The 15285-nt window shown below is 41.6% G+C and overlaps 1 protein-coding gene across 1 annotated transcript in view; it reads right to left on the bottom strand.

The window, feature by feature from the left end:
* Positions 1–15285, bottom strand: part of ELMO1 (engulfment and cell motility 1) — a 448991-nt gene that overhangs the window by 135407 nt on the left and 298299 nt on the right. The window contains exon 16 of the mRNA XM_075921743.2: positions 864–1000. Coding sequence (XP_075777858.1) covers positions 864–1000 — 137 coding nt within the window. The remainder of the gene's footprint in view (positions 1–863; positions 1001–15285) is intronic.

The following is a 15285-nucleotide window of genomic DNA, read 5'->3' as shown; positions in this document are numbered from 1 at the left end:
ATGGGCATCTCTTCCTCCTCTTGACAGAACATATGTCCTCCTTGGCAACTACCTGGAGTTAAAAGATGGCCAATCCACATTGTGCCCTGAAGATCCACAATACATCAAGTAGGGAATACTGTTGTCCCTCACTTGAGCAGCCAACCCTCTTTCAGCTACATTTCAGTTTGGCATTAGGCTGAAGTCTGCTGCCAATAAGCCTCTGTGTATTGAACACAGGAGTTACTACAAGCTCCAGTATTCATTCTCCATCTATTTCTCTATTCCCCACCTTGGGTAAGGGAATCAAGAGCCAGTCAAACCAGCAAGGACAAGGATACCAATTGGCAAGACTATCTAGAATGAACAATTACAAGCATCAGTGTTTAACTCTCTTGTTATATGTCACAGCTTGCACACTTTGTTACTTCAAACTGCAGCTGATGACACGCACAACTCTTAAACTTAGAGCAGGATCATGTCCACTCTTGAATATTTTACCACTTCAGCACTCAGGTCCTCCAAACGAAGTGAAGACAAGCATAGAACTATCACTGTTGTACTCTCCATGCATTATTTACAACCTTGAGGGCTGTAGCACTTCAGAATGGTATTAACAACATAAAAAGGCAGTTTCCCCTCAAGCCAGGTTTTATCACCTTTATCTTCAGAGTCTGTAGTGTAACACAACTGAAAAAGGTGAGAAAGCCTCCACAGAACCTCCCATCTACTGCTCTTTGGTTTCTAAACGCTGACATGCAAGGAATTTACAAAGGAGAAACCCAAGAGAAGTTGTAGGAGAGGAATGTATAAATCCCTTGTGCCTCAGTTAAGAGCATACATTCATATCTTAGAATCCTGCCAACTTATTCCCCCTCTCTTGCCTTGTTGAAGTCTTCAGAGGTTGCCCTCATTTCCTTCCATGTCTTATTCAACAACTGGATGCAGATGCAGAAAAACTCCTCGAATGATCTGTCATGCGTGAAGAACATGGGGTGGAAATCGTTGCAGGTCTCACTGGCTAAAGACATAAGAGAAAGGGGAAATAAAATATTAGCAACAGGACCCACACTGGAAAAAAAAAATCTAGAAAAAATACAGTAATTCCCAGGAGCTGTATCTCTAACACAGAGGTACAACCACACCACATTGGAAAGCCAGCCCTGATCTGCAACTTAAAAGTAATTGAGACACAAGATAGAACCTCCTTCCCTGGATGGTGTCTCAGAGGTGAGAGCAAGTTTTGTTTGTGTTGAGCTTTATCATCCAGGCCAGGATGCAGAAAGGTATAGGCAAAACTTGAAGGCTCGTCAACCAAAAAAACGACCTGCCCCATTGTTCAGCAATATGTACACCAAAGCTATGCTGACTGGCAAGCGGACGCTGAACCCAAGCAGTAAGGATAAAAAGCCCAATGTCTGATCCAACAAGCGGCTCCACTAGCAGTAACACATGAGTTCCCATTTTCTATGGCAGCCTGCCACCAAGGTATCTGAGAAAACGATGTTCTCTGTGAAAGTGTAGAGATGATTAAATGTACCCAACTAAACTAAAAGGAAACAGATAGATGGGGCCCTATTCCACACACTGACACTGTTCTTTTTTAAAGGGAGAAACTGAATACAAACTCTTCAACCCCCAAATCAAGTATATATTCAAAAACAAAAGAAAAAAAAAGAGAGAGAGAAGAGAAGGCTTGTGAGACACAAAAAGGAGGAAGATATTTTGCCAGAAGAGACCGTTCTCTCCTATTGGGCTTACTGCGTTATGGCCAGATTTTTAGAATCTGAGGATAAAACTGAGGGCAGTAGGAGCTGCTGGGTGTTAAGCACTTTTGAAAGTCTGGCCGCTGGTGGATGGAATACCCCAAAAGGCCGTTTTACCCCATCCACTGCTGCTATTCACGCAGCTTTCTTCACCATGCTGCTAGCCAGCATCACATTGTGAAGTCTGAGCTCATCTTTGATACATTCATCCTTACAGCTCATCTCCATTCCCCTTAGCCTCTCTCAACCTGTACAGCCTCTTAATCCTCCTCATTAGCAACTCATGGACTCTTACAGCAGCCGCCAGCCTCACTTACCAATCAGGAACAAAAGAGTAGCACTTACAGAAGCAGCCTGTGTGACATTTTACTAGAACAGTAACATCGTGTGCTCTTTGAGCAGACAGCTTCCCAACCTGTGCTCCCCCTCCACACACACGCACACGTACCTCATTATCCACAGTAAACTCTTCCTTCTGATTAAATGTGTCAGAATAGTCATGGCAACTTTTTGGGGTATCGAGATTGAACAACCTGACAGAGGGATGGCCAATGATGAGGAACACGCTGGGCCTGACTCCTTGCCTGCTGCAGCCCCTTGGCCATGTTGTCTCTTTTGGAAGCCCGATTTTCTATTTGGCACATATAATTATTATTACTGTGGCAGTTGTTGTTGCTAATGGATCACTTAGCGCCTCAAAGAAAAAAAAGGTCTCTGATCTTTCTGAGGTGCAACATTCTAATGATGGAGGCGAAGCTCTGAAGCTTAATCACACTGCTGCGCTTCAATTGTAATGTCAGATTAAAAGCTAATCAATTTTTTGGCTATCAAGATAGGGTTGGACTTAGTTTAGGAATTCAGGTCTCTTTCTAATCAAATGAAATCCATTCAAGTCTAAGATTGTGTAGTCAAGGGGGAATTGATCAAAGCAGTGGCTCCAATTGATGAGTAAGGCCTCAATCCCTTAAAAAATAAAATGCTAGCGGCCTGGTTTTCATTACACCTTCAGCTTCCCTTCATTTCAGTTGGAGTCATGAGTGCCCAGCATTTCTAATGATCAGGCCTTCAGCCTGTAATAATGGCAGTGGCATGATAGAACAGGTTCTCAAGGCATGCTTGCCCTTAACTCATAAAATATTGTAATGACGAGGAGAAATAAAATAATGTCAAGCAGAAGAATGCTGTACCTTGGCTGTATAAATCAGACCATGAAACAAGGCAGTAACCATGAGGTATGCGCTGGCTTCTCTCTAATCTTGCTCAAAGCTCAGGCTAATCACAGTTCCTTCTTGTTTAAAAAAATAAAATTCAATGGGATATTCATGGATTTTCAGAAACTTGATCAATTCCTAGGCATGCTCTTCATAATAAGTACCAAGCTGTAATCTTATTTTGATTGTTTTAAAAAAGGGGGGGAGGGGAAAGCCAGTGTTTTCTCCAATTAGCCAACAAAGCGCAGCTTAAACTGCACTGAATTCAAAGGGACCAGCTTAAATCTATCTGAAGTCTAGAGCCAATATGTTTTAAACCATACTACCAATCCCAACTAGCTAGGCTCAAAATTCAGTACTACATCATGAAGAGGTACCTTTCATTTTCTACAGACATCCGGATGGCAGAAAAAAATTCCATGCTTAACTTGAATGACACTTTTTGTCTGGAAAATGAATGCAAAATTATCCAGTTTCAAGCAAGAATCTTGACTCAACAATTATGTGTTATAGTAGTGTCTAAAGGTTCCAAGTAAAATCACAGCCCATTTAGCTAGATGCTGTATTAACACATAATAAAAGAGAATCCATGCCCCAAAGAACTTTACACCTAAATAGACAAGACAGACAATGGATGGGAGAAAGGAAACATTATTATCCGCACTGTACAGATGGAGAAGTGAGGCAGAGAGAGATTACCCAAATTTCTCAAAGTCAAAGATCAGGATGCTTGTAGCAGAAACAGGAACTCTACCCATATCTTGAGTTCTGAGTTGAATGTCTTCACCATAAGACCATCTTTTCTTTTCAAGGAGTGGGCAAATCTAGAATTTACATAGTATTACTATGCATTATTTTGCACAACTGTAGCGGCAAGTTAAAACTTGTCAGACCAATTTGGAGAACATTGCATGGAGCTGACTTGCAATATTCCTGACCTTAGACACAGCACTGTCAAACACATTTCTACTAGCAGGAACTAGCCACATTTATTACTAACTAAAAACACACAAACATATGCTACAGTTCAGGGACTTAAATCATCATGGTTCCTTATCCTAGTTGAATGTTAATATTATCATCATGCCTTATGATGTCTCTCTGAGACCTCCTTTGAAAGACAGATCCGAAGGAAAAATTGGACTGTATAAATCAGGCTACAAATGTATTAATTCCCTTTTCCTAACAAAATTCTTAATACTTATTTCTCTGAGACAGAGGTTTGTGCGCCACCTAATGGAATTCAAGTAGTTCTTCAAACTTCTAGTTCCTTTCCAAGTTCAACTTCAGGAAAGGAAATGCAGCTAATTTACTGATCAGAAATGGCATTCTGGAAAACATTACTAATTTCTGGAAGGTAATATATTTATGCATGTGTAAAAGGGTCGTTCTCCTGTGAACGCCCCTTTGTGGCTAAGGGCATGCCTGAAATTTCGGCCTGGCTGCTCTCTGGGAATAGAAATGTTCCCGAATTATTTCAGGTCCATTGCCTGGGACCAGGCGTCATCTAACCCCCTTGCTGCGGCTACTGGGGATTGGGGGGAGGGAGGGAGGGAGAGAGAGACATGCCCACCCACTCCTCTGGGTCCTGGCCCAGGGACTCCATAAGTAGCAGTTGCCTCCTAAGAGTCTCTAGTGCCTATGGCTTCCTTGCTCTCTGGGCTACTTCCCCAAGACACTGCTCTGTCCAGCTGTCAGTCTCTCAGGGTTTGGAGACCTGGCTCTCAATGCACCCTGTTCCGGGTTCTATAAAGTTCTGTGGTTAGTCTTTGGCCTCTGGACCTGGGTCTGAACCAGGTCTAAAGTTCAGCTCTCACTCAGAGCTGTCCGAGTTGCTGATGTCTTCCCAGTAAGAGCCTAGATCTGGCTGGGGCAAGCTCCAGTGAGGAACTGGCAGGCTCCAGCCCAGCAGCTTCCTTTATATCAGTTTACAGGGTCCTGATTGGCCACAGCAGAGACAGCCACTCTATCCTGGTTGAAGGACTTCTCCTCTGCTCTTCTCCCTGGAGTGGGGTGCAGCAAGGCCTCCAGCCTCCAGCAGGAGCCTCGGTCCTAGTCCACCCTGTCACATCATGCTTTTTCAGAGATTCATCCAAGTACATGTTGATTCTCTGTTTATTTTAAAAAGACATTTAAGCACTCCAGATTACACCTATTTAAAATAGATTGGTTATGTTTCCCTTTGTTGTGCCTCTTTGGGAAGAAAACAACAACAGTAAAAAAATTTTTAAAAATCACTCAACCCTCCTCATTTCTAGAATGCTTTTTTCATCAGAGAAAGACATAAAATCTGGGCAGGATTTTTTTCCTGACAGTATTCAGAATAGGTTGATCTCTGCATGTTCACATCAGTCTGTTCTTGGGAATGACAATGTTTACAGTCTGTTCTAATAAGTGGCTGACATGGAGAACACTACAGATATAAATTTCAAAGTAGGTATAGATTGCACAAAGTTCTTCTTCCAAGACAGTTCCTGTAAATGATGAGTGAGCCAGTCCAACTGGCTGGTGTGTTTTTCATGTACTACTAGTAGTAGGGTATTAATATGTAGCTTTTATAAAGCCTCTCACAATTCACCAACACAAATCCAAGGCCACTAGATCAAGTTATATGGTTACCAGATAAACATGGGTTTGATTTTTTTTTTTACCAAACCTCTTCCTCTTGTTTAAAAAAAAATCCCAGCAATTCTCCACCATGAGAAGAAAAAAACCCCAGAAGTTTTTAATTATTACTGGTTTTAGAAATACTAGAAAATTAATAGAAAAACAAAGAAAGAAGCAGGCACTGAAAGAGCAGCAAGGCCTAATGACAGGGCACAGGATTCATACTCAGATGTAGGTTCTATTCCTGGAGCTGCTGCTGGCCTGCTGAGGGGCCTTGGGCAAGTCACTCTTACTGCTGATGCCTCATTTTCCCCTTTGTAAAATGAGGATGATGATAGTCATCTCCTTTGTAAAGCACTTTTGAGATCTACAAATGAAAAAGCTACATATTGATACGCTATTACTATCATAGAAACAGATAGTCTGTTATTTTCAAAATCAGCCCCTGATTTTGGGTACCCAATCTGGGACATCTTTAAGGGATCCACTTTTCAGAAGGCACTTTCAAAAGAAGACAGATTATTTGAAAGCTCTTAGAAACCACACTGAGACATCTCAAGGTGAAAAGTCAAAATTACAATTTACTTCTGGAAATCGTAATCACAGTCTCTGTACTATGGACTAAATAATCTTCTAGTGGAGCCATAAAAATCAACAAGAGCAAAGAGAATGAATAACGATGAAGAATTCAGTATTCCTTTAGGGCACATCTACATAGCAGCATTATTTTGGAATAACTGATTTTATTCCAAAATAACAAAAAACAAATCTACAAGGCAAGCCTTTCTTTCGAAATAATGGCGACCTGAAGGACTTCCTTCCAACTTCTGGTAACCCTTATTTCACAAGGAGTAAGGGAAGTCGGAGGAAAAGTGCTCTTCCTTCAACTTCCTACAGTTTAGACAGCACCAAAAGCCAAAAAAAGCTATTTTGACTTCAGCTATGCAATTGACGTAGCTCAAGTTGCGTAGCTTAATTCAACTTTAGTCTTGTTGTGTAGACTTGCCCTTTGTGTAACAAATAGTAGAATAGAGTGAAAACTGCTGGGGAAGAGGAGACAAAGGGAGAAGATGTGTGAATATTTGTTAAAATTTAAAAACTATTTCACTTCAGTTCTGTCCAACACCCTTCTGTGCTTGATTTCTATCAAAATTTCCGTGGTAGCTTTACTTCACATAAATACTTACCATAAACTCATCTTAAGCATATACATTCAGCACACAGCGTGGTGATAAAATATCTCAGAACCCCTTACAAACTCCTTGCACTGAAACAATTAAACAAGCTAGACTAGGAATTGACTGCATTTGTAACACATAGGACCACATTCATATCCCACTGCTATTATAAATGCAGCGAGAATGAAAATTACATTTAAATTCTGCATCCAAGCAACTAATTGTGAATGTCTAATTTTACTAGGAATGGTATCTGTGACAATCCGTAACCTTATGTTCGCCTCTTTTACAGAACTATGCTAATTTTGTACAAACTATGCCTTGTGAGGTATCATTTGAAGCCTCAAAATTTAGTAATCGTTAATGTCCTGGAAAAATATGTGTGGCAATATTAATGGAAAGTTATGAGAGACCTCCATAAGGTATTATTAAGACCTGTTCCAATTCTGGGGGGAGCAGACAGGGCCACCAACAGGGGGCTGGAGGGTGGGCAAAGGGGGCAGTTGTCTCAAGCCTGGTGATTTAAAAAACGGCCCAGGGCTCCAGGCCATTTAAATCACTACCACAGTCCCATACAGTGCAATCTGGGCAGTTCTGAAGACTGGCAGCACCAAGTCCTGTTCCTCCCACCCAAGCCCCGCCCCTTCTGGGAGCCTGGAGCCGAGAGACTTTTCCCTTCCTCCCCGCCGCTCCATTGCCCACGGTCACTTCTGTGGGCCTGGAGTCAACCCCCCATCTCATTGCCCAAAGCCTGGCAAAGTCTGTCTCCAGCCCTGGGAACAGACAAAAACCTGTTACCCCAAGACTAAAGTCTAGCTTATGCCTCAGCCAGGTAAGAACAAAATTCGATGGCCCATCACATGGTTCTGGGGCCATTCTTTGGCTGGAAAGAGGATGTGAGTGAAAATCTAAATCCTGACCAAGAATTAGCTGGGGGATCCCATTCACACAGACTTTCATCTCCTGAACCTCAGCTGAAGAGGATTCTTGATGAAGAAAAAGGGCTATTATAAAGGGGAGCAGATGCCCCAAATTATCTCTCCCTTTCTCTCTACTCATGGCATCGAAAGCACTTGAAGAACAAATGAAGAAGCACTTGAGAAGGAATTTTGAGCAAAAGAAAAAGCTAGGAAAACTTATGAAACATGATAGAAATGTGGTGAGAGACACTCAGCTCTGGTTTTTTAAGCTGCATTTTATTTTCTTGTAAATGAGTCTGACTTTTATGCCTCACGACCTGCAGTCACTTAAAATCTCTCTTTTGTAGTTATCTAACTTATTGTATTGCTTCATCTAAAACAGTGTGTTCGGATTGAAGTGTTTGGGAAACATCATTTGGGATAACAGGACTTGTGCCTATAATGTTCTATTAATAAAATGGCGGACTTTATATGGGCTTGTACTGTCCAGGAGAAAGTTGGGCAGTACAAAATGTACATTTATGGGGGGAAATCTGGGACTGGGAATTTGCTGGTGTTGCTCTATAGTGCAAATCATGGTTGAGTGGTTATAGCACAATATAACTGGGAGGCTGAAGGCTATGTGTGAGCAGGAGAGATATCTCTCATAGAAAAGCAAAAAGATACCCCATTTTGAAGAACTGAGGGAACATAGCTGTTCACCAGTAATGTCTCAGTACTCTAGAGAAAAGATGAGACAGCAAAAAGGAAAAGGTTGGACATTTTATAAAATGTCATACTTCAGTTTATTTGCAAACTCTTTCTGTTCTACTGTCCCTGCCTCTTGAAAGATTCAAAGTTGGAGAGCTTCTTTAAACCCTTCTCTTGATGTTAAGGACTATAAAGCCATTGTATTAGGAACAGAAAATACTACAATGTGATTAATCACGTGTTAAAAACTCAGCTTGGGTAGCAAAATGCACAATCAGTCCACAAAATAACACTTACAAGATTTTATTGAGTAAATTTGGTTAATGAATAAATTTGATAAAACTGCTACACGATTGCAGATATTTCAAGTACAGAGGGAGAGAGGTTAAATTAATCAAATAAATGATTCACACACACACAAAAATAGGATCACTTGACATTAATTTTATCACACTTAAAAGGTATCTCTCTCCCTCCTCTTTTATAATAAGCCATTCTCTGCTTATTCCAAGGAACTTATCAGGTTTATCAGAAAAAATACACTAAACTTTCTTCCAAAATACTGAAGTGATTGAAGAGCTAGAGCTGGCTAATTTGTTTTAGAATAGTCTCAACAATTATTCATTACTCAGCTCTTATAATGTGTTTTCCCCATAGATCTCAAAATGTTTATAGAGGAAATCGTTATCATCATCTCCCTGTTACAGATTTGTACTGGTTGAACCTCTCTAGTCTGGCCACATCTGTGGTCCATCATGATTTTAAGTAGCTGGATGTCCATTTATCCTGGGTGTGGCCCAGTTTCCCACAGTTCCATAGTTAGTTTACAGCCACCAGTCCTGGCTCTCCATGTTCTGTGATGTTATTTAGCTCTTATTTACCTGTAAATGTCTTCTAAGAGCCCAGGAAGCAGTGGAAGCGTAGGTAATGCTGCTAGACAATATTGGCCTCCCCGGGATTTGGCAAATTCTCTGGGTTAGCACCAGTCAGGTCCCATGGGTGCTGGACTAGAGAGGTTCAACCTGTACAGTGATTAGGAAATGACTAGGACTGAGAGAATTTATTCCATTTGTGCTAATATGCCACTGCCTCATCTTTGGAATGACCTTTAGCCTCTTTCAGGCTTGTTTACATGGTGAGATAATACGCTTTTCAGAAAAATGACTTCTAAAGTGCACTAATGTGTAGCACATTAATTGGTTTGTGTAAACTCTGCTGGTGAACTTTAATGTAGTGCTGTAATGTTAATGCATGCTAGGGATCTTTTAGTGCACATTAGCACAGTCTATGTGGACCAATTAATATGCAACACCTTAATGTGCTTTAGAAATCACATTATCCCACAGGTAGCCAACCCCTTACAAGGCCCAGTGACACAGGCAGCAAAGGGGGCAAATTCCCTGGCACGTGGCCACTGCTGTTGCTACTGTGCCAGCACCCAGAGCTTTCTAAATCACTGCTGGAGTGCTACACTGCATGCCCCCAGCAGAGCTGAGAGCTGGGCCATCGTAGTCTGGGTGTGCTAAGGGCTGGCTGCCCTGGCCTCACCCCTTCTGTCTGGGTGCCTGGCCCCTTCCTGAAATAGAGAGCCAGACCCCACCCCTCCACCCTGCCCAGGGGTCAGGAGAGGCTGCATGCTCCCTAGCCCCTGAATATTTTCTCTTAGTTTCAAGGATGTCCCTACGCCCTCCCAATATGCAAAATATGTAGCCACATTGGGCACCACAAAATCTGGAGTACCAAACTGCCCCAAATGTCATGGTGCCCTCTCCCCCCGAGTTCCTGCCCCTGCAGCTTCGCAGTCTTGAGTGTACCCCCTTCCTTTGGAGGGGGGGGGGAATGTGTATGGCACCAGAGCTTCTAGGAATGGCCATGCTAAATGTCCTGATTAATAACATGGAGATAATATTTTAACTGCACAAGGAAGTTAAGAGGCCTAATTGTTATTTGTCAAGTGCTGCAAGATCCACAAGTGAAATCTTGTAGCATGGGCAACATATACAACGTACACTCAGCATGGTTTTCTAAATAATATTTTCCAATAATAAAAGACAACATAAAAAGTAACTAAATCTCATTAGTTCTCTCGAGAGGGGAGTTTCATAGTTTTTGCTTCTGCCTTAAGATGAGATATAACAAAAATAACTACCGCCATGACCGGTTTTACTCACAATATTGAAAATTCTCTCCATATATACCGTATGTAAGAAGAAGTGCTCCTAATACAGCAGAAATATTGCAATTTGTCAAGTTCTCTACAATGCTGTTCCCTACAGTTTACAAGCAGTAATTTTGAAATAAATCTTTTGCTACATTTCTACTAGCTGACAGGAAAACAATGTAATTTAAGGCACGGAAAGGTCATTGTGACAGGGCTACAGAAGCAATGCAATAATGAAGTAGTAACATTGCTGCCAATTGGAACAATACTGTGCAGAAGGCTCAACTGCCATTAGAACACAAGCTACTGAACTTTTTCTTAGAAATGTGCAGCATAAGAGAAGAGCTGTTGAGCTACAAAATGAAGCACAATGTTATAGACATATCTGCTGCTGCTGCTGCTGTTGTTAAATCCAAGTCAACAAATAACTGCTGCAATTTTCTTCTACATAGAATGGAGCAAAAAGGGAAAAAGGGCTCAAGGAACTAGCTTTCAAAGCTGTAGACCTGTGGCCAATTTCACAGCTGATATAAAAAGATACCACTCAAGTGGTGTCAGCAGAGGTACAGTTTTACAGCAGCAATTAATTTGGCCCATTGTTTCAAATTCTCAGGTGCAAAGTATGACAGTCCAGGTCCAAACACCACCAGGGGAGAAAAGGTTTAAATCCCCAAACAAAGCAGTTAAACCAACTGCTCGCATATTATGTCATTATACTACATAAATATATCAAGCATGGTTCTTCAGGAAAACGTGTAATGTTCTCGACTGTCATTATAAGAGGGGTATATAGTCCCTGGTTTATGTATTAGAGTATCTATAAAACTATGCTTTCAGCAGGGTGGTGAGCAGTCAAACAAGTGACAGAGATAGAGGGTGACTCTCAAGCCAGGTGTTGACACAAGATCAGCTTCAGGGAAATACAATGATGGACCATTGGAGATAACTGGAAAGACATTGAAACAACTGAAATGGAAAACAACATCTGGACTATGAAGGCACAAGAGAATTTCCCCATTCTGAATAACCATGAGTCACCAGAAACTAGATAAAAACCAGAGGCTGGCCCATGCCAGTTCACAGGTCTTGAATTAAAGGGGTATTTAATTGACATTTGGGCTCCATCTGGAGCCAGTCTCTAGGGCTCTAAGAGATGGGAGAATCCCGGAACTCATGATGCAGCTTGGAGCCCAAACATCTATAATATATAAGAACAGCCATAGTGGGTCAGACCAAGGTCCATCTAGCCAAGTCTTCTGTCTTCCAACAGTGGCCAGTGCCAGGTGCCCCAGAGGGAATGAACAGAACAGGTAATTACTATTATAATCGTTGAGAGGTCCATCCCATTATCCACTCCCAGCTTTTGGCAATCAGACGCCAGGGAGAGCCAGAGCATAAGGTTGTATCCCTGACCTTTTTGGCTAATAGCCATTGATGGCTCTATCCTCCATAAATTTATCTAGTTCTTTTTTGAACTTGTTATAGATTTAGTATTCACAACATCCCTTGGCAATGGAGTTCCACAGGTAGACTGTGCGTTTTGGGAGGAAATATTTCCTGCTGTTTGTTTTAAACTTGATGACTATTAATTTCATTAGGTGACAGCTTAATACTGTATTACCATGAAGGGATACGTAACACGTTTTTTTTTTTGCTTTCTCCACACCATTCATGATTTTATAAATCTCTATCATACCCCCTCTTTCCAAGCTGAAAAGTTCCTATCTTTTTAATCTTTCCCCATATGGAAGTTATTACATAGACTTGATCATTTCTGTTGCACTTCTTTGTATCTTTTCAAATTCTAACATCTTTTGAGATGGGGTGACCAGAACTGCCTACAGTATTTTCAAGGAGTGTGTATTATAGATTTATGTAGTGGCACTATGATATTTTCTGTCTTATTAGCTATCCCTTTCCTAATGGTTTCTAACATTCTCTTTACTTTTTTCACTGCTGTGCACATTGAACAGATGTTTACAGAGAACTATCCACAATGGCTTGAGATCTCTTTCTTGAGTCCTCAGAGCTAATTTAGATCTCATCATTTTATGTTTTCCTATGTGCATTACTGTGCATTTATCAGCACTGAATTTCATCTGCCATTTTGTTGTGCAGTTATCCAGTTTTGTGATCTCTCTCTGTAATCCTTCACGGTCTCTGTTGGACTCAATTATCTTGAGTACCTGCAATTAAACAGTCCCTTATCTCAAACCCTCATCAGTTGGGACTGGCATGCCATGGGTGTAAGGATATCCGTAGAGATAGAGGGAGGAAAAAAGCCTTTTAAAAGCAGGCTTGTAATTGAAGGCTTTTTATTCAGAACTCTGGTCACAGTCTTGAGGCAAAAGGCTTTTCATGAATGCTGGACAGGAAACAATTTTAAGGCAGTAGGTAACTAAGGATAATTATTTTCTGTGTAACTCGTATATGCTTGCTTTCCCTGGTGTTTTCATCTATGAATGTGTTTTTCTATTAAATAAGCTTTTTGCTTATTTTCATCCCAAATAGGGAGCTAAAGGGTTAACTAGTTAACTGGTTACCCAGTAAGTATCACCAGCAGCTCAGCCTGGCTGCAACAGCCCCCTTTCCCATGATGAAGTGTAGCAGGTCTGGCCCCTGATGCTGCAGTTTCAGCCCAGGCTGGATGGAGCAGCCTGCAGCCTGGCAGGCCCAGCCCAGCTGGGCTCACCTCACCGTGCCATGGGTAAGGGGGGCTGCTCCAGTCTGGCTGAGCTGCTGGTGATGTTTACTGGGTAACTAGTTAGCCAGTTAAACTTAATGTTTAAAAGGTTAACTGTCCTAGTTCTAGTTTCTTCAGAGCAAAGAAATTAAGATCACTGAGAATACTAAAAATTCACGTGTGATCAGAAAAATCAAATTGATGACACAAACTAATGACACAGAGAACCAAAGTCATGTTGGGAAGGACTTCCTCTTGTCTACAGAAGAAACATTTATTTTTTAGTTCGTGATGAAATAAGAGGCACTGGAAATAAATAAATCTGTATGTGACTCTGTTTCATGTCACGGCACATCATGAAGATCAACCAGGAAAGTACTCAGCTCCCCCTCTCAACCCCCATAGCACTCCTGGATTGAAAAATACTTATAAATAACAAATGCAATTTTAAAATCCAATGTAGGAAGTTTTGTTTTCAAGGATGAGGGAGTATTTCATTCAGATTAGTCACACACTTTGATGAAATAGAGAGCCTTTTAGGAGTACAGAAAGAAGACAGACAAGCAAGGACTTTGAGTTGCTTCATCCTGTCAAGATGAAAGTCTGTCGTGAAGAACATTCAAACCTATAAATATCTCCTGTCTTAACATAATTTACATTGCCCCTGGGTAAAAACATGGAATAACCGCAACCAATTAGTGGAGAAATCAGCTGAGAAATTTGATTTGCTCTTTTTCCCTTTGCAAAAAGTTACTTGCTTCGAGCAAATTGTGACAGACCCCTCCCCTACTTGGGTTCCCTACCACCACTCACTATGTTCCTCCTCTCCTTCAATCCCCTGCCTTGGAGGGGTTAGGGTGTGTGTGAAGACAGGCACAGCAAGTGGTGGGCAGGGGATGAGGCATGCACCATGAAGAGGTGGGCAGTAGGGGCCTCAGGAAAGAGGTAGAGCATGGAAGGGAAGAGGCAGAGTGCAGGAGGGGCCACCCCAGTCCAGACATCCAGCAGCAGGATGGCAGTGGCTGTGCAAAGGGAGACTTAGCCTCCCCAGGCCTATTATACCCCCAGCCCACGGCTGAGGGTATGCCCGGCAATGATTTTCCATCATATTCATGTTGTTGTAGCCATGTCAGTCCCACAATATTAGGGACACAAGGAGAGTGAGGGAACATCTTTTATTGGACCAAATTCTGTTGGTGAGAGAGACAAGTTTTCGGGAAAGAGATTGGCTAGATGAGTTCTGAGGGTCACTTTGTCACTAGACTCTTTGTAATTGATCTGAGAGAGAGAGCACTTCTGTAAGATGGAGGGGGGAGGGAGGGCAGTGGACTGCATGGAGAAGAACAGTAGGCCATAGGTAACCTTTTTCTTTCTCATCTTCCTTTGCAAACCTTCTTGATGGACACCAATACTGTCCCCTACATGGCCCGCAAGACCTCTCATCCCATGAGAGGAGAGCCAATTTTTCACTTTGAAAATCTGATCACTCTAGATAGCAGCAGTCTGCTGCTTCCCTTTTTGATGGCACGCTTACTAAAAACAGTTAATGTGTAATTACCAGTTTTCTTTTATGATTACATTATTTAGATTCCACCACAAGTCACAGACCATGACTCTCCAAAGTCCTCCAGTAAGATATTTCACCATGAAGATATTCTAATTACAATTTCAAATTATGTTTTGACTCCAGAAAGAAAGACAGTAACGAATTCTGCCATAACTAGGTGTCCAGGGCTCCATCTGTAAGTGCACCCTAAGGGAACCTTTGGAAACTAACAACAAGAACTGTTCTTGCAAATGCTGCAGTGAGTTAGATGAGAGTTCTGCAGAGATTTTCAAGTCCAATTAACCAATATCTTCCACCCTCTCCCTCAAGTCCCAGCTAAAATTCACATAGTAAAAAAAGACCGTGTAAAATAGAAAGGGTCATGGTATAATGTAAGCAGTAGAAACAACAGAAACTGATAACAAAAAAGTTATTTTACAAGCAAGCAACTGCAGGAAAAACAATCACAAGCAGGAAAAACAAATGAGCTGATGGAGAAGGCTCCAGACAATCAATTAGGCCAGGAAGGAGAAGAACACAAGAT

This window comes from Pelodiscus sinensis, chromosome 2 (assembly GCF_052426305.1).
Source record: "Pelodiscus sinensis isolate ZL-2025 chromosome 2, ASM5242630v1, whole genome shotgun sequence".
NCBI lineage: Eukaryota > Metazoa > Chordata > Testudines > Trionychidae > Pelodiscus > Pelodiscus sinensis.
This window is presented reverse-complemented; position numbering and strand designations above follow the sequence as displayed.